Raw genomic sequence first — 27,741 nt, forward strand, 5'->3', positions numbered from 1 at the left:
CACAGCTGTAGAGGTGGTGGAAAAGGACAAATTTGCCTGCAGAGTTTCTGTGATATGGTGGGGTTGAAGGCAGACATGTTTGCAAGTTGCTCCCTGGGTGCACAGTTAAATCTTCTGACAAACTTCCATGCTCTCCTTCTATCAGCAACTGAACTTTCAGTCTTGAATTATCTTTTCCTCTTTTCCTTATCATTCCTTTTCATTGTCTTGGTATTCTACTGATACTGTGGTGGCAAGGGAGGGGGAAAGAACTGAAAAAGCAAATAAGAGCATATTTGCATAGGACAGATTTCCTTATGAGTGCTGTGAGATAAAAAAGGAAATAATAAATCCCTTGGGAATTTTTCAGTTGTATGGACAAACATCTGACACCTTTGCCTATGCTGGGCGTTTAGTGTCACCCGCTTTTCCAAAAAAAATATCATCTGCTGCACCCTTCTGGACATTACCAGGACAGCACATTCCTCAGAAAATCCCAAACAAAATCAGGTAAGATTACATCATAGCTTTCATGAGCGGTTATGTGGCTTCCATTGCTTCTAACAGAAAATATGCACAAAATCACAGAATGGCTTGGATGGGAAGGCACCTTAAAGACCATCTATTTCCAGTCCCCCTTGCCATGGGCAGGGACACCTCCCACCAGACCAGGTTGCTCAAAGCCCCATCCAACCTGGCCTCAAATGCTTCCAAGGGTGTCCCACAACCTCTCTGGGCAAAATCTCTCTCTGTTTCTGATTGACCCAAGGTTTAAATTAAATCCAAGAGAAAAGGCATTATCCATTATATTTGCTAGTAGATCTAGATTGGCTTCAGACTCCCTCATTTACAGTCTGTAGCAATTGTTATTTGAGAGAACAGCAAATAATGCTGTTGGTGGAAGAATAAATGAGGTTTGGCTCTGCATCGTTCATATCCCTGCTCTTTGTCTCCCCCCTATCTCTTGGTAAGCCCAGATCTCTCCTATACCAAACCTGAAAAACCTTTAGGTCCTCCATGCCTTCCTCACCTACAAATGGTCCCTTAATCCTTCTTCTGATGCAGATGAACCATAGGCATGCTGGTACATGGACACAACTGTCCATAAAACAGCTAACCAAGAACAACCATTTTCCTACTGATGTCTCTTCTGCCCATCCTGGCTGAAGGCTACACACAGGCTCACTACTGAGAGCCCCTTGCACTGTCTCAGAACTGAGAAAAAAATGCCACCTCCCCACTCCCTTCCTACCTGTGCTCACCTTTTGACCACTGCTTTTTCCCCAGGTGGCCAGTCTAGTCAGCAGTGCTCACAGGGATGTGGCTGCTGCACATGCCATTTCCAAAAATGTCATTCTTCCAGCACAGAGGGGAATTATGCAGGATTCCTGCCTTGCTCCTAACTTTGCTTTGTTCTGCCCCTGCCCTGCCAGCCTCAGCTGCAGGCTTTATCCACTTGGCAAACCAGCTGAAACTCCCAGGGGCACTCAGGATGGGATTGTCTGGCTTGACTTGACTGAGCCCCGTGGGGTGGATGTGTTGCTGAATTGTGTGGGACATCCTGCATGCACCTTGAGGTCTAAGAAGTCTTAAGATTTCAGGAGCTTTACCTGGGGATCAAAGGTACATGATACACAGCACCAAAGCAAACCCTGCCTCTGAAGTCATGAGCAATCCACAGCAGAAACAACCCATAACTATGATAAAACTTAGGGAAATAAGCTTCTTCCCTTCAGGATGGAAAATGAATGTTGTTGAAATAAATTCTGAGACAGAGTTAACATTATGCGTGTCTGGTTTTAGGATGTGGCTTACGAAGCAGTGTAAATCAGAAGCAGTTCCAACCTGAACTGTGCAAGTTTGTGACTGAAAATGGCATTGCAACCTGGGGCAGAATACACAGGACTGTGCAGAATTAGTGTGCCTGGAGATAGTTCCCATACTTTCCACCACCATCACCTCCATCTCTGCTTTAGTAAAGTGATACCAAACAATTTGAGAACAAAAACATGTCTCACAAAACAGGAAAGTGCCTTCACATTTCCCAGCATCCAATAATACAAATGTCTGAGCCTGATTTGGTAATATATCCAATTCAAGGTTGTTTGAACGTCCACTCCACAGTAAAGGGGGTCACAGCATGGGAGAATGATTAACTTAATCTGCCTGCCCTGTTTGTTTGATGCCGCCTCACTCCAGTGCAAGTCAATAAAACTTTGTGCACCGACACACACAACTTCCAGCACCTTCCAGCTGGGCCAAAATGGGAATTAGCAAAGCTGCCTTGCTCTTTCTTCTTGTGCTCAGCTCGGGTAAGAGTCCTTTGCCTTCCACTTGCAAGGGGGAGATGGGGGCCAAATGCTTTCAAGCTCCATGTTGTGAATATGGGTCCCAAAACCCATGTATCAACACTTACCTGGATGAGGGTGGGTTTGGGGCTTGCTGGCCAGCAAGAATTGTTGTTGAACAAAGCAAGAGCTGCGGTTGCTCTGGTGTGTTTGTTAGAGACATGAGAAGAGTAACAGCCTTGGTGTGTGCATGGGAACAAATGGCCTGTGAGAATGCTGTACTAAATATCAACGTAAGGAGAAAATGGATGTAAGTGGGGAAAAGCCCCTTTGCTGATGCAGGGGCTGGGGTTCCTCAGAGAAAACACTTATGAATTTCCTGTGTCTATAACTGATCTTGAAAAATTAAATATTTAAATCGCATCTCTGACATAACTCTGTAGCCTAATGCTGGATATGGAAATAAATTGCTGTTAAGATTAGGAATAGAAACATAGAATCTTTACAGACATAAAAAAAAAAAAAAAAAAAAAAAAAAAAAAAAAAAGATTGCGTGGCAAACTTCTTTATGAGCATAAACCTTCTAGAGTTAATTATTAAATCTATAAGCATGTATTTCTACACATCTTATGCATATGTGGCTTTCCAATATAATCATACTAATTGATTTACTAATTTACAGCCTTGGATTACTTTGTTGCAACACAGATGCAGCCTTACAAATTCGTTATTAAGACTAGTTGAGCCATTGCAACAAAAAACATGGTGGCCATTGTAAAAGGCCATGCAGTCATCTTATGATTGAGATTTCTTGCTCCAGGGCAAGACAGCTGAGGACAAGCAGCTACTTGGTGACCAGCTCAACTGTAGTGATTGTGGGTTCCATATAGGAGGACATAAGCTCACATCATCCCAATTCATGCTTCTCCAAAACTTTAATATCAATACCTCTTCCCAAGGTTCTCTGAGTGGTCCCTCTCTCTGCTCCTTGTTACTCTGTTTTTTCACATTTCTTTTTCTCAGTTTCAAACCCATACATAACTCCATTCAGAGCTTCATTTCTGTGTCTTCCTTCTGCTGTTTTTTTGGTTTTTTGTTTGTTTGTTTGTTTGTTTGTTTTCCTATGATGTGTTCCATGCAGCTGTGTTTGTGACTGGAACGCAGGAACAGAATAGAACAGGAACAGAAATTTCCTCAGAGTTTATGGCCTTTCACCCAGAATCAAGCAAAATAAATAAGGACCTCACCTGTCAATGCTACGTGGAAGAGGGGACTTGAAGTCACAGATCTTAACTGCAGCATTCTCATTTTTAATGCCTGGTTCTTTTTCATCCCTTGTAGTGAAAGGAGATGTACTGGATGACTATTTAAGAACGGATGGTGTTTGGATCCTTACAAGAAATAAGCAGTTTTATGAGACAAATAATGAAATAGAATGTGCAGAAAAATGTGAAGCTGAAAGAAATTTTAATTGCAGGTAATTTCTGTTGAATCTTAAAGCTATACCTTTGTGAATGACTAGTTGATCAGTGATATGTTCCTCCTGTTGTTCAGAAGTAAGCATTCACACTCAAATTTGGATGGAAAGCACTACAAAACAAAACAAAACAAAACCAAAAAAAAAGCCAACAACAACAAACACGCACACACAAAAGCTAAGAAGGTGAATTATTGGGACATGCAGTTGGAAAGAGATGATTTGGAAGAGGCAAATGAGTATTTATTTATTTTATTTTATTTTATTTTATTTTATTTTATTTTAATTTTATTTCATTTCATTTCATTTTTAATTTCAACACTTATAGTGAAGTGGGGCATATTTTTGCCAAGAAACATTGTAATACAATAATACTGAGTCTTCTTCAGCCTTTTTGCTCTACACATCCAACTCAATAACATGCTACTCAGAAACCAGGATGAGAACTTCAGTATGAGATTTACATGAACACATTTGTATAAAACAAGTCCAGAGTGCCTGGGGAACACAAGGTGCTGTCACACGGGTGTCAGGTCATGGGAAGCCACTCCTGGAAAGCCACATTTTTTCCTCCATAGGTCAGGGCAGGTGACTGTCCAGGCAACAGGAGCTGCACCATCTTCACCCCTTGATGACCCAGGACAAAGTTAGGAGCCAGGTACTGCAGCTCTGCCTATAGCAGCATTGCCCATGCCTGTGCATTTGGCTTGTGGCTTTTCTCCACTCATAAATTACAAGGTCAAATAAAGGGTGCATTTACATTGCATCAGTCTTTCTGTAGTAAATGCCCAATTTCCCTCTCCTATCCAATGCTAACTGGAGAGCTGTTTATGCCTCTATAGCTGAATGCTGCCTTGTTTCACAAAGGAGCAGTGAGATGTTTTCATTTCGTTGCAGGGAAAGGCACTAACCTGCGCAGCTAGAATGCCATTGGTAATGTTTTGCCAACCCAGTAGCTAGCTTCCCACACAGTAACTTATTCACATAGCCTTGCATCCTGAAAAAGTCAGACACTTCAGAGCAGCAGAAAATGTCACTGTCCCTTGGTGTCTCAGGTACTGAATACAGTCTCTGAAAGACGTAAGTGGATATAATAAAGTGCTGTTAAAATAATAATTTCTAGAAAATGAATTAGCAATTGCACAATTGGAAACAAATTAAAAATATTGTTTCCTATGTTCTGTGTTCTCGATTTCAACAGGGCCTTCCTATTCACCAGGAAAAAGCTACAGTGTTTAACACTGGCTGAAAATACCAAAACAACACTGATATTCAGCAGCACAGATTCAGTTCTCTATGAGAAGAGAGGTAAGTATGTTATATAACACTATACATTTACATATTAAGCCTGTTTTAACTGCATCCTTGCATTCTCTGATTCAGTGCTGGAGCAAGCAGTTGCAGGCAGTGATAGTTTCAGTGAGGTGGGCTTGCACTCACCTTGCACCCCTTATGAACTGGGTTGAATCTGCCAGAAAATTTCCCATACAGCATCAAGGATTCTTACATTTGACTTGGACTGGACTCAGTCCAATCTCCTTTAGTCATATGTTACCGAGACCCTGCAGAATAAACATATCCCAAAGCAAAAATAATGCCTTTTTCTTCCCACTAAGTATTTAAAGTCCTCTGCTTCATTAAGCTAACGGAGTCATTAGTAATACAAAATTTCAAGGCTATGGGATTATCTGTGTACCCACCTGCCTAATTTTTGTGTAATAATTCAGTTGAGAATTGTTTGACTGAAATACTTTATCTATCAGGTATATCCTATTTTCTGTTGGCACCCAGTGCAGCAGATACTGTAGGCAGCTCTGTCTCAGCTGCAGTTCCCTTCAAACATCCTGGTCTCAGTCATGAAGAACCACAAAGGAGACACAGAAGGCAGTGAAAGATTTGAGATGTCGCTCTTGGCTTTTATGCATATCTCTTGAATTTCCTTATGAGTCCAGTGTGTCTGTGCACATCTGATATCGTCATAATGGAATAAAAATTAAAAATCACCTTATCAGGTGATGTCACCATAGAATAGCCTGATATATTTATCTTTTCTGCCTCCTTATCTTTGAAGATAAACCCAAGTAGCTCTGATTCATATGCTTATCTTCATATGCTGACTTCTGTAGTCTTCTGAAAATCACTGCCACCATCTTTGTGAAGTATCTGGATAATCCAAATGGCATGATATTCTACCTGTAATGGTCCTGATCCACCTCAAAATAGAGATATTTCTCATAAGACTGATTATGAGTATTGTAAAAGTGAGATTCAGCTTTCAGAAGCAACCTAATTATCATAGCTGACATCACCCAGGCTGAACTTGAATTTGCAAATAAAGACAGTAAGTCTGTTCTGAAGTCTCAGAAATATTTTCTGTACCCATCATGACTCCTCAGCACTAGGTAACTGCCTCTGTAAAACTCCTTTCAGCTAAAATAAGATGGAATTTCTTCTGCTTGAAGGAAGCAATCTCCAGCACTTTTTGTGACTGCCACTCCCTTAGGCTCATGTTGACTTTACAATCACACCTGTGCTTAATTCAGACCTTGAAGTTTGTAACAGCTGCTCTGGAGTCCTTCTTGACAGAGTTTATTTTCCTTGAGATTGGATGCAAAAGATTTTCATAAAACAACTATCTTAAAACCAAAAGATTCATCTCTCTGTGAGCCCAACAGTTTGTCTGGCTGTGCTAGGCCACACAATATTATGCAGTCACATTTTACTCCGCCACAGAAAATTTCATTCTGTATGTAGACCATACTCTGGATTGTCCATAGTCACAAAAGAAACTCCATGAACATGTGTCTCATAGTTCCAGTTTTATCTTCTCGTTGTTAATAGCAAAACTCTGTCTGTATGAGGAATCCTCTTCTGATTACAACCTCCTTGTTAAGAGCAGCAATAATCCACAATACACAAAATAGGCTTTTGTGGACTATGCTTACTACACTATATTAAGTCAGATTTCTTCCCATGCATGCCTCCGAGAGTCTTTTCTTTGATCCTAATTTTCCTCTCAGAGTTTAAGAACTGACTTTTTTATCAATTTAGAACGTGACTTTTTTATTAGATTAATTAGGCACTGAAATATTCCTCAACAACCTGGTTAGGGATTTCCCTCTCTTTATGGAGCAGCTTCCCCACTGGAACCTTAATTTTGTCTTGACATATAGTTTGGCTCTTGGTCCCATCACTCTTTTCAGGAAAGTGGACTTTCAGCAGTTATAGACCATCAGAGCAATCTCCTATATGGGACAGGAAAGTAGGAGAGATATTGGGGGTTAAGCAGAAAGAAGGCTTATTACTGAACATTTTGTTTCAGAGGGTTCGTATACCAAAGCCTCAGTGTGTGGTAGTCTCCATGTGCCATATGAGCCAGGAAATTACTTGCTTGTTCTTCATTCCTGATACAGCTATGCAGAACCTCCACTTCCTCTCTTCAGGTGTCATCTAGACGTGCCCAGGCTTTTTATTTAGATAGGTTAACACAATGTAAGAGGTACCTGGCAACATCAGAAAGCCCATGGGCAAGACTATTAACCACAGATAGTCATGCTGGGACCTGCTACTGGAGTATCAGAGTTGAAGTGGCAGTGACAAGACCCCTGGGCATTCCAGGGGTAACCAGACAACCAGGCAGCAGTTCTCACAAGAGGCATTGTTGGTAAGACATGCAGCACAAATGATGCAAGATGTGTGAGGAGCAGCTGAGGTCATTTGGTTTGTTCAACTTAGAAGGTCGAGGGATGATTTCACTACAGCTGACAGATTCCTCAGGAAGGGGAGTGAAGGGGAAGGCACTGATCTCTTCTCCCTTCCAGGGAGAAGAAAAGATCTCTCATGGACCCACAGGAATGTCGTGAAGTTGCATCAGGGGACGTTCATATTAAATATTAGGAAAAGGCTCTCCACTGAGAGGATGGTCAGGCACCCCAGAGCAGTGGTCATAGAACCAAGCCTGCTGGAGTTGGAGAAGCATTTGGACAACACTCTCGGACATAGTTTTATTTTTAGGTGGTCCTGTGTGGAGCCAGAAGCTGGACTGAATGATTATTGTGGGTCCCTTCCACCTTGGAATTTCTATGATTCCATCATTTGCACACCCAATCACACACTGTGATGGCAATAACCATAGCAAGGTGCCTGAGCAAGGCTCAGTTTATCCTATTAGGTTGGTCTCATATTATTGCTCTATCATCTTTATTTTTTATTTGGGGATTTAGGGCATCCTCCATGTGCAAACAAATTACAGGAAAGGGGAAATTAGGGTCACTCCCAATGACTGGAGATATTTCAGTATCTGTTAATAAAAGCATCACCAATGGTCTTTGCATTCTCCCTTTCAAGGAATCCCACCAGAAAGCATCTGAGGTCTGAGTCTAAGAGGAATCAAAGGTGTCACTTCTGTGACAAACATATTCAGATAACTAAAAAATGATCTGTCCTGAAGGGATGGTTGCATGATACCCATACTGTGAATGGCCTTATGAACGATACATTTCTATTAATCCCCAGGTGATGGTGAAAGACCTTCTTTCTTATCTCAGTAATATGACAATATAAATATGAATTTCATACACAATATATATATATAGTAACTTGTTATATCTGCTTTCCTGATGTGATTTTATTAGCTTCATAACATTCTTCAAGAATTTTCCTCTCTAGTTGCTCAGTCATTTCTAACTATTAATTTTAAAATATCTTATGGAATCACATCTCTGTGTTTGCATGAACAAGAGATTCAAAACATGGGTAAATCTAAACTGTTCAAAACATGGGTAAATCTAATCTGATTAACTTCAGAGTTAAATCTGCAAACTCTCAGATTCAAGAGATGCAATGTTATAACACCACTGAATTAACAAAGCCAATTCCATTTCAGTTTACCTTCTACAATGTAAAAGAGGAATTGGGAAGGACTACAGAGGAACAGAAGCCAAAACTTGGAGAGGTATTCCATGCCAGAAGTGGACGGAAAAAACACCCCACGATCCAAAGTATGGCCTTATTTATATTTGTCTTCATGTTGTTCTGAATCTTTTCCAAGCTTCTTCATGTATATAAATGACTTTATAGCATGTTATTAAAGCCAAATGTCAGGTGATTTTTTAAGACACAATTTTGTCTTCATCTCTCTTGTTGCTTTTCATTCTACTGTCAGAGAACTGCAATGGTCTGGATAATGAAAGGCTGCATTGTCAGCTAGAGGAGCTGTGTCTGTGTGCTGGGGCTCCTAAGGAGGTGAAATGCTGCTTCCACCAATTCATGATGAAAATTTTGCTATTTGTGACTGTGGGGCTAGAATTTCTCTCTTTTGTATGAGGTGTGAAAAAAAAATGAGCAGTGGTAAAATGAGCAGTGGTGTCTGTCCAGCTTTATGACTCCCCTGCTAGCCTTCATTCTAATGAAACTTGGAAACACTTATCTAGGTCTGTTGTTTAAAACCTTTTAGTCTTTTCTTGGAGGACTGCTATAGGTAAAACCATAGGGTCACTTGCTTCAAAGTCTCTGAAAGTTTGAGTCCACTTGCATTTGGTCAATAGATTCTAGAAATATTCCACTTTTAAAGCAGTAGCCTTAGGAAAAATACATCAGAAAGCCTCAGGATGCAATTAGCTGACTGATCAGCTGGATGCAAGTATTAAAGACAATAATTTACCTTTGAGATTGGCATAGTTCTTACAAGATCGTTCATTAGTGGCAGCTGGGGTCTAGGAAGAGTCTACTAGTAACGGTAATTACAGCATGGTGTTCAGATTTCATTTACGTGTTAGAACAGGGAATCTGTTTCTCTCATTTTTGCTACAAATCAATAGAACCCAAAGATAGCTGAGAAAGCTGGGCATTTCCCTTCTGCTCTTCTGACTGGATTGAATTAAAATGTAATTTTAATACTGTTGCAGTATTACACCTGAAAAATACCCCAGTGCAGGGTTGGAGGAAAACTACTGTAGAAATCCTGATGACGATGTAAATGGACCCTGGTGTTATACAACAGATCCTGCGATCAGGTTTGATTACTGCAACATCCCAGAGTGTGAGGGACAGGTCATGCAGACTGCAGAAGCTGCAGAAGGTATGTTTATTTTTCAGGGAAGGGGCTTTCAAGTAGGTAATATTATTCCTGCAATTTACTCCTACTTTATTCTTGCCAATTGGTTTCAAATGTGAATTTAGATCAAGCTGGAATGTAAAAATTTATCAACACAAAGGTTGTTTTCATAACTGGCTCCAGTTTCAACAAAATTTATAAATATAGAAGAAATTAACAATTATAATAATTTGCTGGTTTTGTTCTACGCTTAACCCTAATATTTTTTTTTTATTTTAACAACAGTAAAGATTGACCCAAGTGCTGTGTTACATATTGAACCCCTGCTGCTACCAGTACACATGGATACATGGCAAAGCTCCACCCTGATATATAGAGATATCCCTAAAGCTTTTAGGGATATACATGTCCCTAAAGTTTAATTCACTTGGATAGGGTGTAACCCGTGGTCTTCTGGATTCCTTTCATCATCACCTGGAGCAAAAGCCTCTAAAAGAACAGCAAATATTTATTATTTCTGCTTTCCTTTCAATGTAGTCTTTCATGAGTGGATCAGGATCAGAGTTCAAGAGCTAGTACAAACCTTGCTTTGTTTTCATTCTGTATAGGTCCCACAGTGGAGTGCATGATGTGTAATGGTGAAGACTACCATGGAAATGTTTCCAGAACAGAGTCCGGGCTGGACTGCCAGCATTGGGATGCCCAAGAACCTCATATGCATGGATATACACTGAAACAGTGAGTCATACCCACTGCTGAGCTGCCCCCACTCATTTCCACAGTGCCTGGGAAACCCTGCCTGCAGACAGCCTAGTTGCTACAGCTAGGCTGACTCACAAACCTGTCTTCCATTTTCGATGTGCAGCTTTCCAGGGAAGGATCTGAAGATGAATTATTGCCGTAATCCTGATGGTGAACTTCGGCCTTGGTGTTTCACCACCAGCCCCACTAAACGCTGGGAGTATTGTAACATTCCTCGTTGCAGTGAGTCTGACTTCTTGAGATCACTCCACAGGGTAGCTCTTCTAATTAAAATTATGCAGGGAGGGGAAAGACAAGAAATGACAGCTGTGAGTATCCTGAGGAAATCCCTGTGAATCAGGCAAATTATGCATTAATGAGCAGAACCACTCACTGTGTTTCTGTTGCATAAAATCATGTAATGTCACTGAGAGTGGAGGTGTCACAAAGTGCAACAATGCCAGAGGTGTTATGGAAAACAGAATTTGTCTTCAACCACCTTACTTTTCAATTTATCTGAGAAGGCAGAGCTTTCAGTTTAAATCTCAGGTGGTAGTTTTCAGTTGAATTGCTGACTCATGGAAAATACATAAGCCACCATGGCCATTCTGTGATATTTTACCTGGATTTGGCCAGCACAGCCAACACTGCCTTTTCCTTAGTGAGAGATAAATCCTGAGAAAAAAGTTCAGACCTCAGGAGAAAATCTGATTTATCACTGAGCTAGATTAATGCATTAAGTTGAGCACACTAGATCTGGACTTTTCCAAGGACTGAATAATGAGATTAGCACTACCATTAGTAGAACTGTACTGCACTTTGAGAAAAGAAAAAACAAACAAACAAACAAAAAAAAAAAAAAACACCTTTGCATTTCTATCTCTAGAGCTTGCTTTCTTAACATCTGCTCTTGACAGTGCTCTAAGCAACAGCATGTGTTTACTAGATCTAGTTTACTTCAGCATAAACAATTATAGATGGAAGAATAAATATATAGAATTCTGCATGATGAAGTAGATTGTGAAAGATACTATAGCATCTCCATTTTGTGCCTAAAACATAAAGTTTAAATAGGACCTATTAGAGGCCTATTTGTCTGCTCTGGAAATTACATATGCAATGTAATAGGCATGCATTGTAAATTCATTTTCTCTTTGGCTTCTGCAGGTTCTGTGGCTCTGATCATTAGTCTTACTTTGATGTTCCCCACATACCAGACAAATTCATTTTCTTTCACACTTTCTCCTGCCTCACTTTCCCAATCCACTGATACTGGAGCCTTACCTCTGAAGACTGTTGTGCTTTCTCTCAGCATTTCTTCTTAGCCCTTATCTTTACCCTTTCTGCCCTTCTACCCTACCTATACATATTATACTAATGTGCTCCCTTCATCCCACTTGTCTTTACAAGACCATAAAGGACTGCTTATTGCCTTTCTAGCTCTGCTCTCAAGGGACTGCAGGCACAACATCTGGCTTGTCTCAGCAAACTTATTTACTGACTGATGTGAAGGGGCAGACAGAGGACACCCATTTGGCAGCCTGAGTTCTTGTGATAACATACATTTCGGCTTTGCCATGGCTTTTCACCAATGTCATCTCTGCTAAAATAAAAAAAATACACGTTCACCATTACAGACATCAAAGGTGTTTTGATATATTTGAAGGCATTCATTAGCTATGTTTTTTTTCTTTTTTCTTTTTTTTTTTTTTTTAATCCTGTTACAGCTACGCGCCCACCAGTTTCTGGCTTGAGTTCCCAGTGTATTTCAGGGCATGGAGAAGACTATCGAGGCAGGATAGCTATCACTGAATCGGGAAATGTTTGCCAGCACTGGAACATGCAGTTTCCTCACAAACATGGCTGGATTCCTGACAGATATCCCTGCAAGTATGCTGAGACTCCTCATTTTAATGAATACCCAAGAACATAGTTAGCCCTTAGCGAACCAGATGAATAGGCAACAGGAGCACAGGTTTTCTGAGTTATGATGATATTTTCTCTCCTTTTGTCACCTTTCATATTGCTGTTCAGGTCTTGCTTTTTTTTTTTTTTCTTTCTTCTTTTCTTTTTTTTTTTTTTTTTCCTACGTTCCTTTTTTATTTTTAACCAACAGCTTTGATCTCATGTACTTGTCTCACCTGTACTTGCACTTCTCCTCATCCCATTGCACAGATATAGGTATTTACTGCTTTTATATTAACAGTGTGCTTTTATATTGACTTTGTGCTTTAACACACTTTCAGTGTATTACTCTCCTGAGGAGCATTGCTCCAAGGCCCAAAATGCTCCTAGGTCAGAGGAGATGGGTCTATAGAGCATTGTCAATAGGCAGAGGTAGCTGGGAATGACCAGGCTTTTAGCTCTGTATTTGGATCCAGTGGGTTATGAAATGGATTCTTCAAGTTTCCCTGGGCATGTGAAATCCTGTCCATCATCACTGCAGAAAGCTGCTGAGAGCAGAGAGAAACAAGTGACATCCAGACTTGCCTGGTTTTTGTAGTAAGGGTCAGGTACACCGATGACTTCAATATCAGCTTTTACTGCCCTATATTGGCTAAAAAACAAGAGCAGAAAGTGTAACCATTGTAAAAGTTCTTCATATAACATCAACATTTAAACGGGAAATTCAAAGGCTGTTGGCTAGCCCAGAATAATGGTACATGAGGCAACAAATCTGTAAGAATAAATATAACCTCTGAGTTGAGTTCTGCATGCAGTAATTGTTAAGTCTTGCACATAACCCTTCTTGATTTCCATGAGTAATTTAAAGCCAGTGTTACTGTTTCAGGGGCTTAGAGGAAAACTACTGCAGAAACCCTGATGGAGAGAAGAGGCCTTGGTGCTACACTAGCAACAGCAGTGTTCGGTGGGAATACTGTTCAATTCCCCGTTGTGATGGGACAGAGCAAGGGAGCGCTGGTATGAGTAACTGGAGTGTACTTGAGATAAAGACTTCAGAGCTGTGAAACACTTCTTGTTTCTCATTGTAATTTCAGTTCTTGTTTCTCCTGGCAAATCTTTTTTGGTCACTTTTTCACTGTTGTTTATGCAGTTGCTTTGCTTGGCATGTTGGAAAACCTGTCAGATTTTGGACTTTCAATGGTTAGTAAGTGCAGTGAAGGCCGTAAGTCATCAGCTGACCCAGCAGAAGAATTACAGTATCAAAAAATATAAATATATATTTTTATTCCTTTTATTTTTTCCCCCAAAGGTAGGGCATTTCTAGGAAGTTCACTGAAGAATGAAAAAGAGCTTTAAAGAGATTTTTAAAAGTGCTAAATAAAAGGAAGTCCTATCTTTGGAAAGTAACCATGGAAGAGAGGACAGTAGATTCCAAAGTCCAAAAATATTAAAAAATCTCATCTGAAACATCCATCCATTCAAGCACAGAAAATAACAAGAAAGTGTTAGTGCAATCAAAAGAGTAATAGAAGAATAGGAGTTTAACATCATCTATATTTTTGAATTATTTGAGACAAAATAGCTAACATCTCTAACCTTTGAGGATTTTTCATTTTCAACTCAAACATTTCCACAAATGCCAAAATGAAACTGAGGAATGCACTTTCCACCAGCCAGCATCTGACATATAAGGGTAATCTGTGAAATCTCTAAATAACTTTGGAAATGCCCTTCCGTTTTTCACACTGGCCAAGATGTTCTCACTGGAAGCCCTCTGTATGAATGAGTCAATCCCTTCTGTTTTCTTGTCTGTTTGATTTTTCTTGTGCCTGTTCAATATGAAGATAAAGCCATGATGCAAGGGACAGGTTTCTGCTGTTTGCTGCAGATGTGCCAGCACAGATTCCCCAGGTGGAGGAGTGCTATCGAGGCAAAGGCCTAAGTTATCGTGGCACAACTTCCGTCACTGAATCAGGAAGGAAATGCCAAGCCTGGAACTCCAAGTCCCCACACAATCTTGAAAAGATCCTGAAAAAATTCCCAAACGCGTATGTATCTCACTTTTTTTAACTTTTTTTTTTTTTTTTTTTTTTTTGCTCTGACAGTGATCATTGCTGAAATTTTTGCTATCTTTGCACATTTATGCTATTAAAAACTAATAGGGAATGTACATATAAAAGAGAATTTCTTTCACTATCATTTTACCAAGATACAGAAACATTTTCTGTTAGTCTCATTTATAAAAGCTGTGTTTACCTGTGATTTAAATTCTTAGTAAAATACCACTGTAACCCTTTATTCATAAACCTGAGCTGGTGTAACCAAATCTGGGAGGCCTGTAATCAGAGTTTGGCATCTACTGAATGCCTTTTGTTAAGAATTTGAGATGTTCATGGGGGCCTTTCTACTTGTTTCATCTGGGGAAAACACAGCATTTGTGTTGCAAACTACACAGACAAGTGCATTATGATTAGAACTATCATTTTAGATGTTCTTTGTGGTTGTAACTGGGCATCCAGAATTTCATTTAGAGAATTTTTGCCGTTGATTTATTTACTTTCTTATTCAGAGTAAAAATACTGGATTAAGTAACAACTTAGAGATCTAGCCATAATTACTAATGTGCCAGTTGTCAATAAGCATACAAAAGCAACAAGACTATTGCTATGACATCCATCACTGCTTGGTGGATTACAAGTATGGGCAGGATCTTTAGTATTTTTCTATTTTTTTGCCTTTTTTTGTTTTTTTTTTTTTTTTTAAATAATGTCACCCTAAATAATTTTATTTGGAATTTTTCAGTCTTTTTTTGTCATAAAAATAACAACATATTGAAATATACTCAGAGGAGGCACATTTTTTCACAGACATTTTTAAAAAATGAAATTTAGCTGTGAAAATGTGGAACTTGTGTATTCTGGCATATCTGAAAACAAACAAAAAAAGTATTTCAACTTTTTTCAAGATGGGGAAATACCACAACTCTGCAAATTGTTGGAGAAAAATACTCTAATTCCCCCCTGCCCCAGCAAGTTCAGTCATGGGAGTATTCCTGCTGAATTAAGTGTTGTGGGGTTTGTGTCTTTTTTTTTTTTTTTTTTTTTTTTTTTTTTTGTTTGTTTGTTTTTTGTTTGTTTGTTTTTGAAATAAATAAAAAAGTTAATAATAATTTGCATGAGTATTTAATTTCCATGCTTCTTCATATAAGAAAGAACCCTCTGGCATTAAAAAATATATATATAACCTTCCAGCATATTTATTGCTAATTTGCACATTCACACAATTGTGTATGCTCATACATATTGCTTTGAAATAAATTTATTGTCATATCAAGCATTTATTTAACTACTCAGTACATTGACATATTGCAGCCAGAATTTAAATTTGTGGTTGAATTACATTTCTTTATGTATAAATATATTCATGACTCTGATGTACATGGGAAATATAACTCTCCGGTTTTATCACAGCCATTAATGTTTTTGATGGTAATACGGTACCTGGCAATAGTAAAAGAATTAATACATGTATATATCTCTGCATAGTACATATTCTTTTTGGCAAGATATTCCCATGATTACTTTCTGTCTCATGCAGAATGAATATTTGTACCTATTTTCACAGGGATTTGAGGGAGAACTATTGTAGGAACCCAGACGGTGATGACCGCCCGTGGTGTTTCACCACAGACCCCAACAAGATCTGGGAGTACTGCAATCTCAGGAGATGTGATGATCATACAGAAGACGCCACACCAAATGACCGGAAGGAACAAAGTGTTGTCCTGACTACACCCACCACGTCTGGTAACAGATGGCTATAGCTGTCACCTCCTGTCACCACAAATAGCAATATCTTTCAGAGTTATTCTTGAGTAGTACTAGAACATAGGCGTTATATCCCTCCTCCAGATTTCAGAACCATACTGCTGTCAGATTATATCCTGTAGCCTGTATCATTTTACAGTACTTTCTGTGGGATATCTTTTTCATTTAGGGGACTGAGAAGAAAATAGACAACAATTTCTGTTGTTGTGTGCTATTGAAATAAAATAACAGTAAATGTTGTTAAGAGAATTTTGCTTGTGCTGTGCTTTATGTTTTTAGGATGTTGTCCTTATCTTGCTGTATTGTTCATAGGCAACCATGTTATTGAAAATGTGTACACCAACAGAGGAAGGCTTTTGCCCTGTCTTTCATTAATACTTCCTTAATTAATATGACCTCTTGGTCAAAGCAGTGTGACTTTTCAGAATGTTTGGTAGAGCTTTCCATTGAATATTTATTTTGCAGGGGAATTTGGCGGGGTTAGATAAAAAATTCACTCCTAAATGGCAATGTACTCTTACTCACATGCAACAGGAAAAAGTAGCTGAAGTGATGCCCTTGGAAACAACAACCGCTCTCTCAGTATAACGGCCTGATGACCCTTAAACATGCTTTTCTCTTGAAAGGTGTTTACTGATCCTAGGTTAGCAAGGATCTTGGAGTCTTTTCAGATATTTGCACTATGTTACAGAAAATATTTAGCCTGAAGTTCCTTGATTTTTTTTTTGCAGTTCAATTACTCTGTATGTCCAGGAAGACATCCATCTTGACAAACTAAGAGATCACATCCCAGGGTACATTTTTGTCTTTCCACTATAGACAGTAAAGAACGTGTAAATCCTGAAAGTACTTAATCTGACTTAGTTCTGCTTACCACCACCAAATATAGATTCAACAGGTAACAATCATTTATTTTTATTTTTATTATTTTTTTTTCCACAGACTGCATTAATGGCAATGGTAAAGACTATCGCGGCACAGTCGCAAAAACTGGAAATGGTAGGACTTGTCAAGAGTGGAGTTCTCAGAGCCCTCATAGCCACAAATACTTCACTCCTCTGACTCATCCAAGAGCAGGCCTGGATAAAAATGTAAACAGTTGCTAATTCACCTGATGTCATTGAACGTTGTCTCCTTTCTCCATGACCCCTCAGTAAACACTTCATATTAAGTCTCTATAGACCAAGCTAAGTGTACCTGGAAGTCATCATGTTGATATCCTAGACCTACAGCAGTGCTGGAGAGGGAATGATGCATTTAACATTACCTAGGATGTTGTTATTTCAAGCACAGCATAAGGTTGATGATGACATGCAAACAATGCAGAAAAAAATGATGCAGGGCTTTTCTTATTTCTGCAAGCACCAGAGCAATGCATTTTGCTGTTTGTCACCAACTGAGCAGGTTTCTGGCATACTCTCAGGGCTGACCTAATTTGCTGTCACTGACTTCAGTAGAAGGATTAAGCCAACAATAGGTGTTTTAGTGCAAAGTGCTTAATCATCCCACATCAAACTTTACTTCTACAAACTTTACTTCTCAGAAGACCTTAAAAAGCATTAAATCTAGGCTGAACTCTTGGTGGATGAAGAAAATTATAGTAGCTTTGTCATATTTATATAATTTTACTATTGGTTTTGAGATAACAAAAATTAGAATTTTGTGTTTAGTGGCAACAGAAAGCACATAACACCTAACGAAGAAATGGTTGGGGGAAATGATTCAAAAATGTTGATTAACACTTTTTAGAAAGCATGCATCCATAAACTTCTTTATTCTGTGGCTAACATTTGGAGTCTTCATTCTTTGTTTTTGTAATTATTACAGTATTGCAGGAATCCTGATGGAGATGTAAATGGCCTTTGGTGCTTCACAACAGACCCAGAAAAAAAATGGGAGTACTGTGAAATCCCGCGCTGCTGTAATTATCCTTAAAGACTTCTCTGTTTTCCCATTCTACAACCTATCATGATAGTTACAAAAAGTTTTCAGTCCAGCAGCAAACAACTCTAGTAGGCAGTAGCTTTAGATTTGAATTTAGATCTGTATGGCATTTTGACAAAACCTGTAATATTCAGCCAGTTTAGATAGCGTGGTGCCAAAAATCATCAATAAGACTTCATAGATAACAATTCATATGCTCTTTATTATCAGTGAGGCTAAGCACTCAGAGTTGCTAGATGAATTTGAGATATCCAGTGGAGCTGTGGAAAGAGGCACTCCTTCCCTGGAGTGATCAAACACAGGAGAGGATTTCCTTGACATGCATGTCAAGGAGTGTGCTTTCCAAGCACTTTGTGGCAGGACTAATGCCTTGAGAACCTGCTAAAACGAATTAATTATCTGTTAGTTGGGAGTACCAGAGATTAATTTTTTATCATTTACTGACATCATTTGTATTCTGATCTGGATGTTAAAATAATTTGTCCCTTGACATGTCGCCTTTCTTTTGGGAAGTTAGTGAATTTGGTCCTGGATATTTATGCAGGTTTCCTTCATTCATTCTCTTCTGGGATAGTAATTGTAATACTGAGTGGATGTACTGTTTGTTGAAAATTCAGCAGAAAAAGATGTTTTAGCTTCTCTGGTGTCCTGGCAATGGATGCCAATAACAATTGTAAAGTACTGGGAGCGCTATGTGGTGCACCTGCTAGAGGCATCTCACTTGCTTTGCTCTTTGATCAAGGTGTAGACTGTAATGTTTTGAATATTTTAGAAATTCTTATTATATTGAATTGATCTGGGCAATAAACTTACTTTCTTTAACTCCCTTTCCCTTCAATTTCCACCCCAAATTTTCATTGTGGGGGAGGGCTCATTGTAGTTTTACCTATGTTATCTGACGACATCCAAGTACTTAGCTGACAATTTTTGCCAGGTAAATTAATGTCTTATGTCAAAGGTGATGTATTAGCTCCAGGTTAAAATACTCCAGGTAATGATAACATAATGTCGTCTAAGGGTCTGGTTGTTTCCTTATTCTTAGTTCCTATTAAAGAACATAAACAGTGAAACCCTAAAGAAGATATAAAAATGCTTTATCTCTTTCTCTTTCATCAGATTGCACTGTGAATAGCATTACAGATGTGCATTAAAACCTTTCATTGTAGCTTTTTTTTTTTTTTTTCTCAATGCTGTAGCTTCTTCTGATCATGACTGTGGAAAATTTCCAATGAGAAGTGGGAGAATCTGTGAGCAATATGGCATGTGTGATGCATCTCCAGGGTCTTGGCCTTGGCATGTCAGTCTCAGGTCAAGGTATTGATATTCCAGACTGTATCACCACTAGTAAACACCAGGGTTTCACAAGAAACAGGTATCAGGAAGGGACTGGTATGAAACAATGCATATGTTTCTGGAGACTGGACTTGGTTTCTACATAAAATAACTTTACATTTAAAATTAACTTTTTGTTTGTTTGTTTGTTTGTTTTGTTTTGTTTTGTTTTTGTGTGTGTGTGTGTGTGTGTCATAATGTTGACAGGTAGTTACTATTAAGTCATTAGTCCCAAACTCTCCACTTTCTCCCTAATCTCTAGAGAGCAAATTTGAACCGCAGACCTTGAATATGGTTTGATTTACTGAAATGGGGAAGTAATAATTCCCACTGAGGATAATGACAGTTATTTGCATTCTGCAATGGGCCCAAGAATGTTCAAATGTAAATTGCTGTTGTGACTACACTAGTTGTGCTAGAAGTCCTGTGAAGATCACTGTCTCTCTGTATTAAAAAAGAAAAAAAAAAAGATTTATGCATAGCATTTCCACAGCTGCGGAGTGGCTGAACAGGATATGAAGAAGGCTAATGAAAATTTGTATAGAATTGTTGACAATCACCATAAAAAAATAATAGCCCAAGAGAAGTTGAAAGTCCATAGTAAGACTTAGTAAATAACTAGTCCAAGACATCCCCACAGATAAGCAGGAAGTAGCCTTTTTTTAATTGCTTATCAGGACAAACGCATTACATCACAAGTGAAATTTTTAGGAAATGCAATTACTTTTATTAAATTCCTGAAAGCACACCTCTAGCCTCTAAAGTATACCTCTAAACTGGATCATTGTAGCAAAAGTGTCACCTGGGTATCAAATTTCTGTTCATATCTGTCATGTTTTGATGCAGATAAAGTTTGTCCTTTGAAAATCTGTATTTGACTTCTCTTGCGATTGGTAGGTGACAATCTCTGAGTGTTAAAAGATTTCAATATGGGGATTATTGCTTGTTTGCTAGTAGCTAGTGTTTCCCATTGGGCACAGCACAGGTGGTAGAGAATTGACCGTGCAGTCTTACATTAATGTGATTATTATCTTCTCTTTTCTAGCACCAACACACACCATTGTTCTGGCACTCTGATACATCCACAGTGGGTCCTTACTGCAGCTCAGTGCTTGCAAGAGTGAGTATCCACTAGAATGAGTGACAAGCATTCCTTACAGCTGGATGAGAAAATCAACAGAGGTGCAAGATGTACCTGCAAAGGCACTTTACTGACCTTGGAGGGCGGTTCCTTGGCCTGTGCAACATCTGCACAGTCTCTGCATGTTAAAGCAAGCAAGGAGCATCTCTAATGTCTGAAGTGAGCAACTGTGTGTCTTGGGGAATCACTTAATAAGTTAAAGCCTTAATAACACTGATGACTGATAAAGGCAATACACTCTACTGAGACATGAGAAGTTTATAGAATAGCAAAGCCATATCCAAAGTAGTAAGTTACCTGATAGCACAGTTAATGTCATTGCAAGCACTGTAGTATGGTCATTTTGGTTTTTGCCCTACAGTATGCAGGGTCCTTGTTTTGTTTCCTTTTCTTTTTACTACTCTTAAAAGCTGTAGTTCAACTGCTCCCATCATTCTTTTGGTGATGCAAAAAGAAGTAAGTGTTTCCCTTTGAGGCTGGTTAGAGCAGAACCAGGGCTTGTGTCAAGAAATTTCCAGCTGCTTGCTACAGCCTCCCAACCTACGCCTTACTTCCTGTCTTTTCTTGCCAGCAGGTAGATTTGTCTGCTGCTTCTGTCTCAGTCAAATAGATGCAGAGCACAACAGAGGTTACCTCCTCCATCTGCTGTATCTCTCACCCCAAAGCATGCTGAATGGCAGCTGTGATGGTGCTAATTGTACTTAGAAAAATTGTGGCTAGCAGCTGACCCTCAGGGCTTCAGCAGTTAAGAACACTGCAAGAAGGTGCCACATTGTTTACAGCTCATGGGATTTTTCATTACTATAATAATCAAACTGTCAAAAAAATCTAATTTTTCTCCTCCCCAAGAGTAAATGTGGACGTCCATAGTTACAAACAGCAGCCTAGCCATCTTGTTTATTGCAGTTCTCTTGGGAAATGAGCAAATTTTATGAGTGACATTCCTGATTCTATGCATGGGTCTATAACGTTGCTACTGTCATTTCTTCCAGGTCAACAGATCCCTCTTCCTATATGGTCTTTCTTGGGATACAGAATCTAAACGCACCAGCACCATCCCTTCAAATACGAAGTGTTCAGAAATTATTAAAGGAACCAGGCGGAGCTGACATTGCCCTGCTAAAGCTGCACAGGTGCCATTTCAATCCGAGTTTTCCTCACTTTCCTACATCTTTATTCTGAAGTCGTGAGTTACCTTAGCCTAGATTTGTGTGAGTGTGAGAGTCCCTTTGAGTATTAGCTTACACACCTATTCAAGGGCAAATACTGAGCATCTGTCCTCCTGAAAGACCCCCCCCTGTGTGAGCCTGTGTGAGCTACACACACAGTTTAGGAAAGACAACCCCGGTTTAGTATGGGAGGGATTGCCATGGGGGATTCCACTCACCACCTGCTAAATGGTGTCTCCACTGAAACAGGGAGTGTGGAAGTAAACCAAAGCAAAGTTGTGGCTTCGAGGCTTTTTCTGCTCAGCCATGAGGGCTGTGAGCACCAGCTGAAGTTTTGGCCAAGAAGCACCACAGCTTCTTTATGGAGCAAGTGGAAAGGTCCAGTTTCCTTGACAGTGCTGCAGGCCAGGTCATACGCATGTTTCATGAGCACCAGATGTGGCCAAAAACTCTGTAAAACCAGACCCAACTTGTGATACAGTGAAAATCCCTGTGCATAATTGTAATTTCCTGAAGCCCTCTTTTGTGTCTCGCTTATGTGTCTGAACAGTCTGCTCAAATCTGTGCTGTTATTCCAACGCTATTAGTTTTCTTTTGGAATTCTCCTGCAATTTTTTTTTTCTTAGTCATTAGTTTTCTTCTTGTTCTTATGCTCACCACACATAGATTAAAGAGAATAAAAAGCTTGTGTTTGACCCAAGAATTTCTCTTTAAAACATTCACCATAACATTTTTAATTTTAATGAATTTAGAACATTTCCACTAAATTTCAAACTTAAGTTCTCAGGTGCTTGATTAATGAAAATTCCACTAATTTCAGGTGAGAATAAGAAACTTGTGCTCCATCTGTTTTTCTCTTGCCATTGCTTCTAACTAGTTCATCCATTTCCTCTTCCATTGTGTGCTCTGTGCACATTTGCATGGTAGATACATGCATGCTACAGCACTGCAGTCAGTTTTAGATCAGCAGCACTCACCATCTGAACACATTCTGCATGTGAGATGCCATAAATAGCAGATATGGATATGGACACAGATCCATCAATTTCTGACTTTGGATCAACTTTGCTTATTTTCAACTGCATTAAATCCTCCCTTCATATTTTTTTTTTCACCTTTCTTTGTGGGCCTCATTATTTCCAAATCATACAGACCATACCTACAGTGGAATTAACCTGAGTTGTTAAATACAACCTTGAAGATAAAGGTACTGGAGAAAGAGTGATAGAAAACTGGGGGAGAAGCCACCAAGCTGAGCTTTCTCACTTTATTCTCCTCTTGCCTATCTTGCCTACAAATTTTCAGGATTATTTTTTTTTTGACAAAAATGGGCTTTATTGAGAAGTGAATGAACAATTTTTGGAAACTACAGAACTGAATTTCATTCCTAAAAGAATAAGGAATTATGCAGGATTAATTTAATGGAACTATGAGAGAGTGGAGGTTAGAAATTCCCATCTTGAACTTCAGAGATCTGGAGGATAGAGTTCAAAATGGTGGGTAATGCATTGGCATATCTGTAGCTTTAGCAAAGGAGATAGTTAGCATCTCCTACCCTTCTGGACTGTTTCATTCAGATCATTGTTTTGAAGAAATTTTTACTATCAAATGGGTCAGAATCAGTTCCATTTAGTCTTCCATTCTCCTGTATCTTCATGGGGCTCATGGCCCTTGCACAGCCTAATTAGGAACGGGGGATTTATTAGTTCCTTTAACTGGACATTGGAGATCTTGTTGGCTATCATGTCACATACTTTGAAAATCATTCTGGGCCTGAAAAGAGCCCATATAAAGAGAGGTTTATTTTACTCTGACCCAACATTTGGAGTTTACTCAGATCCTTTTGCTCTCTTTAAAAAGCAAGACCAACCTTTGCAGGGATGGTTCCTGACAGTGGTACATCTCATTTAATATCTTCTTCAGACACAGCGTTGCTATACTGAACCTTCCCTCCTCTTATAAAGTCTCTAGAAATATCCTCTGAGTCAGGGAGGATCTAAGAGAAGTCAGGCTTACCCCACCTGCAAGGGGTGCTAAGGCTGTGCTTGGGCTTGTACATGTTCCTATTACGCTACCTGGGTAACCAGATATCAGCTTGTTAGCACTATGCTGCAAACACACTCACATTGTGGCTGTGCCCACAAACACATCTCAGAGACTTTTGGTTGCTGGTAGGTAACCTGCTGGTAGGTAACTTTAAGATGCTGTCATCTTGCCCATCTTTCCCCATCTACCCATCTACCCACTTCCTGGCACAGCCTACTGAATAAGAAGACTGAACAAGTAGATGATCATTTTTATAAGTATCTTTCTTTTTTCTTTGTTTGTTTTACAGTCCTGTAAGAATTGGTGACCATGTAAAACCAGTTTGTTTGCCTGAAACAAGTCTTATGGTGGAAAGAAACTCAGTATGTTTTCTAACTGCCTTTGGAAAAACAAGAGGTAAAGCATATTCAGTGAGGCTGAAAACTTAGGAGGGTTTTTGAATCCAAATTCCAAAATATATGTACTTTGGGAGCCTGGAAAAATTAATTTTATTTAAGATTTAACTAAGTCAGAAGTCACTGGGCAACATTATTTGTCCTATTTCTTTCTCTCAGACCTCGATCTCACCTCCTCCTCCTTCTCCCCCCCCTACCCCCCCCCCCATCACTCACATTAACTCATTAACTGAATTCATTAAACAAGAGAAAACAGAGGTAAATTTTTCTCTCTCTCTTTTTTTTTTTTTTTTTTTTTTTTTTTGTGTGTCTTTCTTCAGCTTACACATATGCTGTATTTGCACAAATAAGGACAATAGTCAAGTAATATCCTTGACTTTAACTTTGATATTACGATATAAGTTTTTTAAACATATGAATGAAGTTTGTGCTTGCCTTCCTTTGGTTTAAACATTACTGTCTGCAGAGTCTTCTGTATGTTCACTCCAGACAGGTAGGATATACAAGCAAGCACAAGCCTTAAGGCCTTATTCCTGAAACAAGAGAGCATCCCTGGAACTGTGGCTCCGTTCAGTTAGAGCTTACTCAGACCCAACTACACAGGCAAAGGAATTCAAGATGAAGGTTTTTAATGTCAGTAAAATCTCCACCTGAATTTGTTTCAGAGTCTAGAGTTAAAAAATGACCTATGTGGACTCCTGCTGCCCATCTCTCACTCTACCTGTGCTCAAGGGTTGAGAATAACCAGCCATTTTCCACTCGCTTTTGCTGCAGCATTATCAAGCAGCATTATCATCAGCATTATCAAGAAACACTTTTCTCTGGTGTGCTTGTTGTTGTTGTTGCTTTTGTTTAGCTTGCCACACGGTGGCAGCTGCTTGCCATGTTCTTGTGATCACAGCCACAAGAAAATGGTACAGGCTAGATTTTTTCTGGTAGTGCATTAGGGTGGGAGAATCAACAGACTATTGTTGTTCTTAACCCGTAGGAGAGGGTCCTGCCATGTCATGCAGCTACTTTCTGAAAGGGGGAGCAGAGCTAGAGACCCACATCTAAATATACTCTGCTTTGGGAAAATTCAACCTTAGTTTCAAAAAACTTTGCTTATCTGTAAAACGCTATCTTTAGGCTTGAAAGAATTCAAAACAATGCAAAGTAAATCCAGGCCTTTTCCCTTTGAAATAAGCATGAAATAATGAAAGCCTACAATAGGCACAACGTTTCTGCATACGAAGCATCTGTTTTTATGTATTTTGAAACTCTCTGCAAAGAAGAATAATCACTGCTTATTGAGAGCAGGCATGATCCAATTACATAAAATTTCAAAGATTTATCAAGGTACTTCAGGACCCCAGCATCTATAGTAGAGCTGGGGACAGATCCCAGTCCTTTTGTTACTCAGGCATGACAGTGCCTAGGCTACCATTTACAGGTGCATTTTCTTGTTCTTCACAAAGGTACTAATGCAGGCAAGACATTAAAAGATATTGAATTCCCTGTGCTTGAAAACAGAATGTGCCATCGCCCTGACTTTTTACATGGGAGTATCAATAATCATGAATTTTGCGGTGGATTTACTTTTCAAAGCGTACGTTACTGCGAGGTAAGAATAATCTAGCTTTGAGTGTGAGCACATCAAACGGCAGTTTTTGTTTTCAAGGCTCAGAAATAGCTTCAGTGTTTCAAGGCCTCTGCATGAGGCATAAGTCCTGAGATATACAGAGCATTTTTTCTTCCTTCACACTGTCAACCAGAGTAGCTGGGAAATTGCATAGGGTAATTTCTCCTTCCTCCCCAAAAGGCATCCTGACATGTCCTACTGGTAGTAGCCCAAGACTGTGAATATCCCATCCCAGCACAAATAAAGGCAGTGATATACTACCTGCACTTTCCTTTGTTCCTAGGCAGAGACAGAAAACTAGTGAATGCTTCAGGTGTCCACCTGGTGTTGTACCACATTTTTATTTAATCCCCTGATTGCTAATGCTCGAAGTGCTTCCGGTTTTCTAATTTTCACAAGCATATGAAAATACTTTTAAAATGTGATTTTCTTAATAGAGGATATCATGTCAGATATTCTTCAATAAAAATCTGTTGACTACTTGGTGACAGAAAGAAAATGGTAGTCTGTGTGAGCAGGTATTCAGTGCTAGTACAAATGCCATCTCTGAGAGTGTGGATGGTGCATTCACTGATAGGCACATAAATTACTGGACAAGGTATTCATATCCTACTATGCCTGGATTTTAAGAAATAACATTATAATTATAATCATTTTGTCTGGAATTAATTAGGTCAGAGGATGTGGAAAATTGAGAGACTTCCTTTTGCTGTGTAATTGGCCTCACAAAGATCTGAGGATATTCCTATATCCATGACTGGTACTTGGGTCTTTCTTCTTCAGACCAAAGACATGGCCTGTGTGCTTGGGAAAAGCTTTTTCCCAAAAATTTTTGTGTACAAAAGGTAGAAGAAAATACTCTCCCTCTCTCTACAGTCCTCACCTCAGCTATATTTCAGAGTTACCACAATGCTTCAGTTACCACAGTCTTATTCCTGCCAATGTTTTGTTGTTTGCATGTCTAGTGTCATCACTAGGGGACTTACCTTATTCTCTCTTCTTGTCCTTAGGCTGAAGTTGGAGGACCTCTGGTCTGCCAAAATAAAGACAGATTTGTCCAATATGGAGTCACCTCTTGGGGACTAGACTGTAGCCAGCCATCAAAGCCTACTGGTTTTGTCCAAATTCCTAGCTTTCTTTCTTGGATCAAGAATGTAATGGCTGCCCACTGAATCTGGATGCAGGCTAGCTTTTCTGCATCAGAAATGGCATTCCTAGTATAGTTTAAAAATCAAAATAATTCATAAGAATCTTAAATAAATATTGTTACTGGCTGAGAATAAGTAGTTATCAGAAAGAAATAGCTATGTTGACCAATTATTACCGTCTGTCAGTATGTTGGTGTTGTGCACAGGTAAGTCAGCCATGCTGCATGTGGCAGTGGCTGTCAGGTTCCTGCTTCAAACCTCTCCTCTGAGAAATGCTCCAGCTCATGAAAATTACTTCCTTTCTGTTCAGACACCCACCGTTCTGCTTTGTACATGCAAGCAACTTGCCTATTTCTAGGCACTAGGTCTTCCTAAAAACCTGTGCAAGAAACCTTCTCCCAAACAAGCATGTTCCTGTACCCACCACTGCCATCTGTCCCCCTTTCTGCTGCTTCTCCAGGACTGGGAAGGTAACAACCAAACCCAGACACCACCTTGGGTAAGGACAGGACACTGTGACCATGCTGCCAGGAGCTGGTGGCTTTGCTTCTTCCTGGGGCTAATACCCCCATTCTCACCACTCTAGATGAGCTTTGAATTGTACTGTGCAATCACCTAAATTTCCTGGGTTTACATTTGTATGGAAAAAATGACTGTCTATTCCAGTGGGCAA

General features: G+C 39.4%; 1 protein-coding gene across 1 annotated transcript; it reads left to right on the plus strand.

Moving 5' to 3' along the window:
- The first annotated feature begins 2,242 nt into the window (after positions 1 to 2,242).
- LOC116487871 (plasminogen-like) lies at positions 2,243 to 27,092 on the plus strand. The gene is made up of 19 exons (XM_032185090.1): positions 2,243 to 2,291; positions 3,609 to 3,744; positions 4,946 to 5,052; positions 8,630 to 8,744; positions 9,651 to 9,823; positions 10,408 to 10,537; positions 10,665 to 10,783; positions 12,268 to 12,430; positions 13,332 to 13,462; positions 14,334 to 14,493; positions 16,070 to 16,251; positions 17,215 to 17,363; positions 18,100 to 18,193; positions 19,413 to 19,530; positions 20,594 to 20,668; positions 21,682 to 21,822; positions 24,194 to 24,300; positions 25,757 to 25,902; positions 26,931 to 27,092. The coding sequence occupies exons 1-19, from the start codon at positions 2,243 to 2,245 to the stop codon at positions 27,090 to 27,092; spliced, it is 2,457 nt and encodes an 818-aa protein (XP_032040981.1).
- Positions 27,093 to 27,741: the final 649 nt, after the last annotated feature.

This window comes from Aythya fuligula, chromosome 3, assembly GCF_009819795.1.
Source record: "Aythya fuligula isolate bAytFul2 chromosome 3, bAytFul2.pri, whole genome shotgun sequence".
Taxonomy (NCBI): domain Eukaryota; kingdom Metazoa; phylum Chordata; class Aves; order Anseriformes; family Anatidae; genus Aythya; species Aythya fuligula.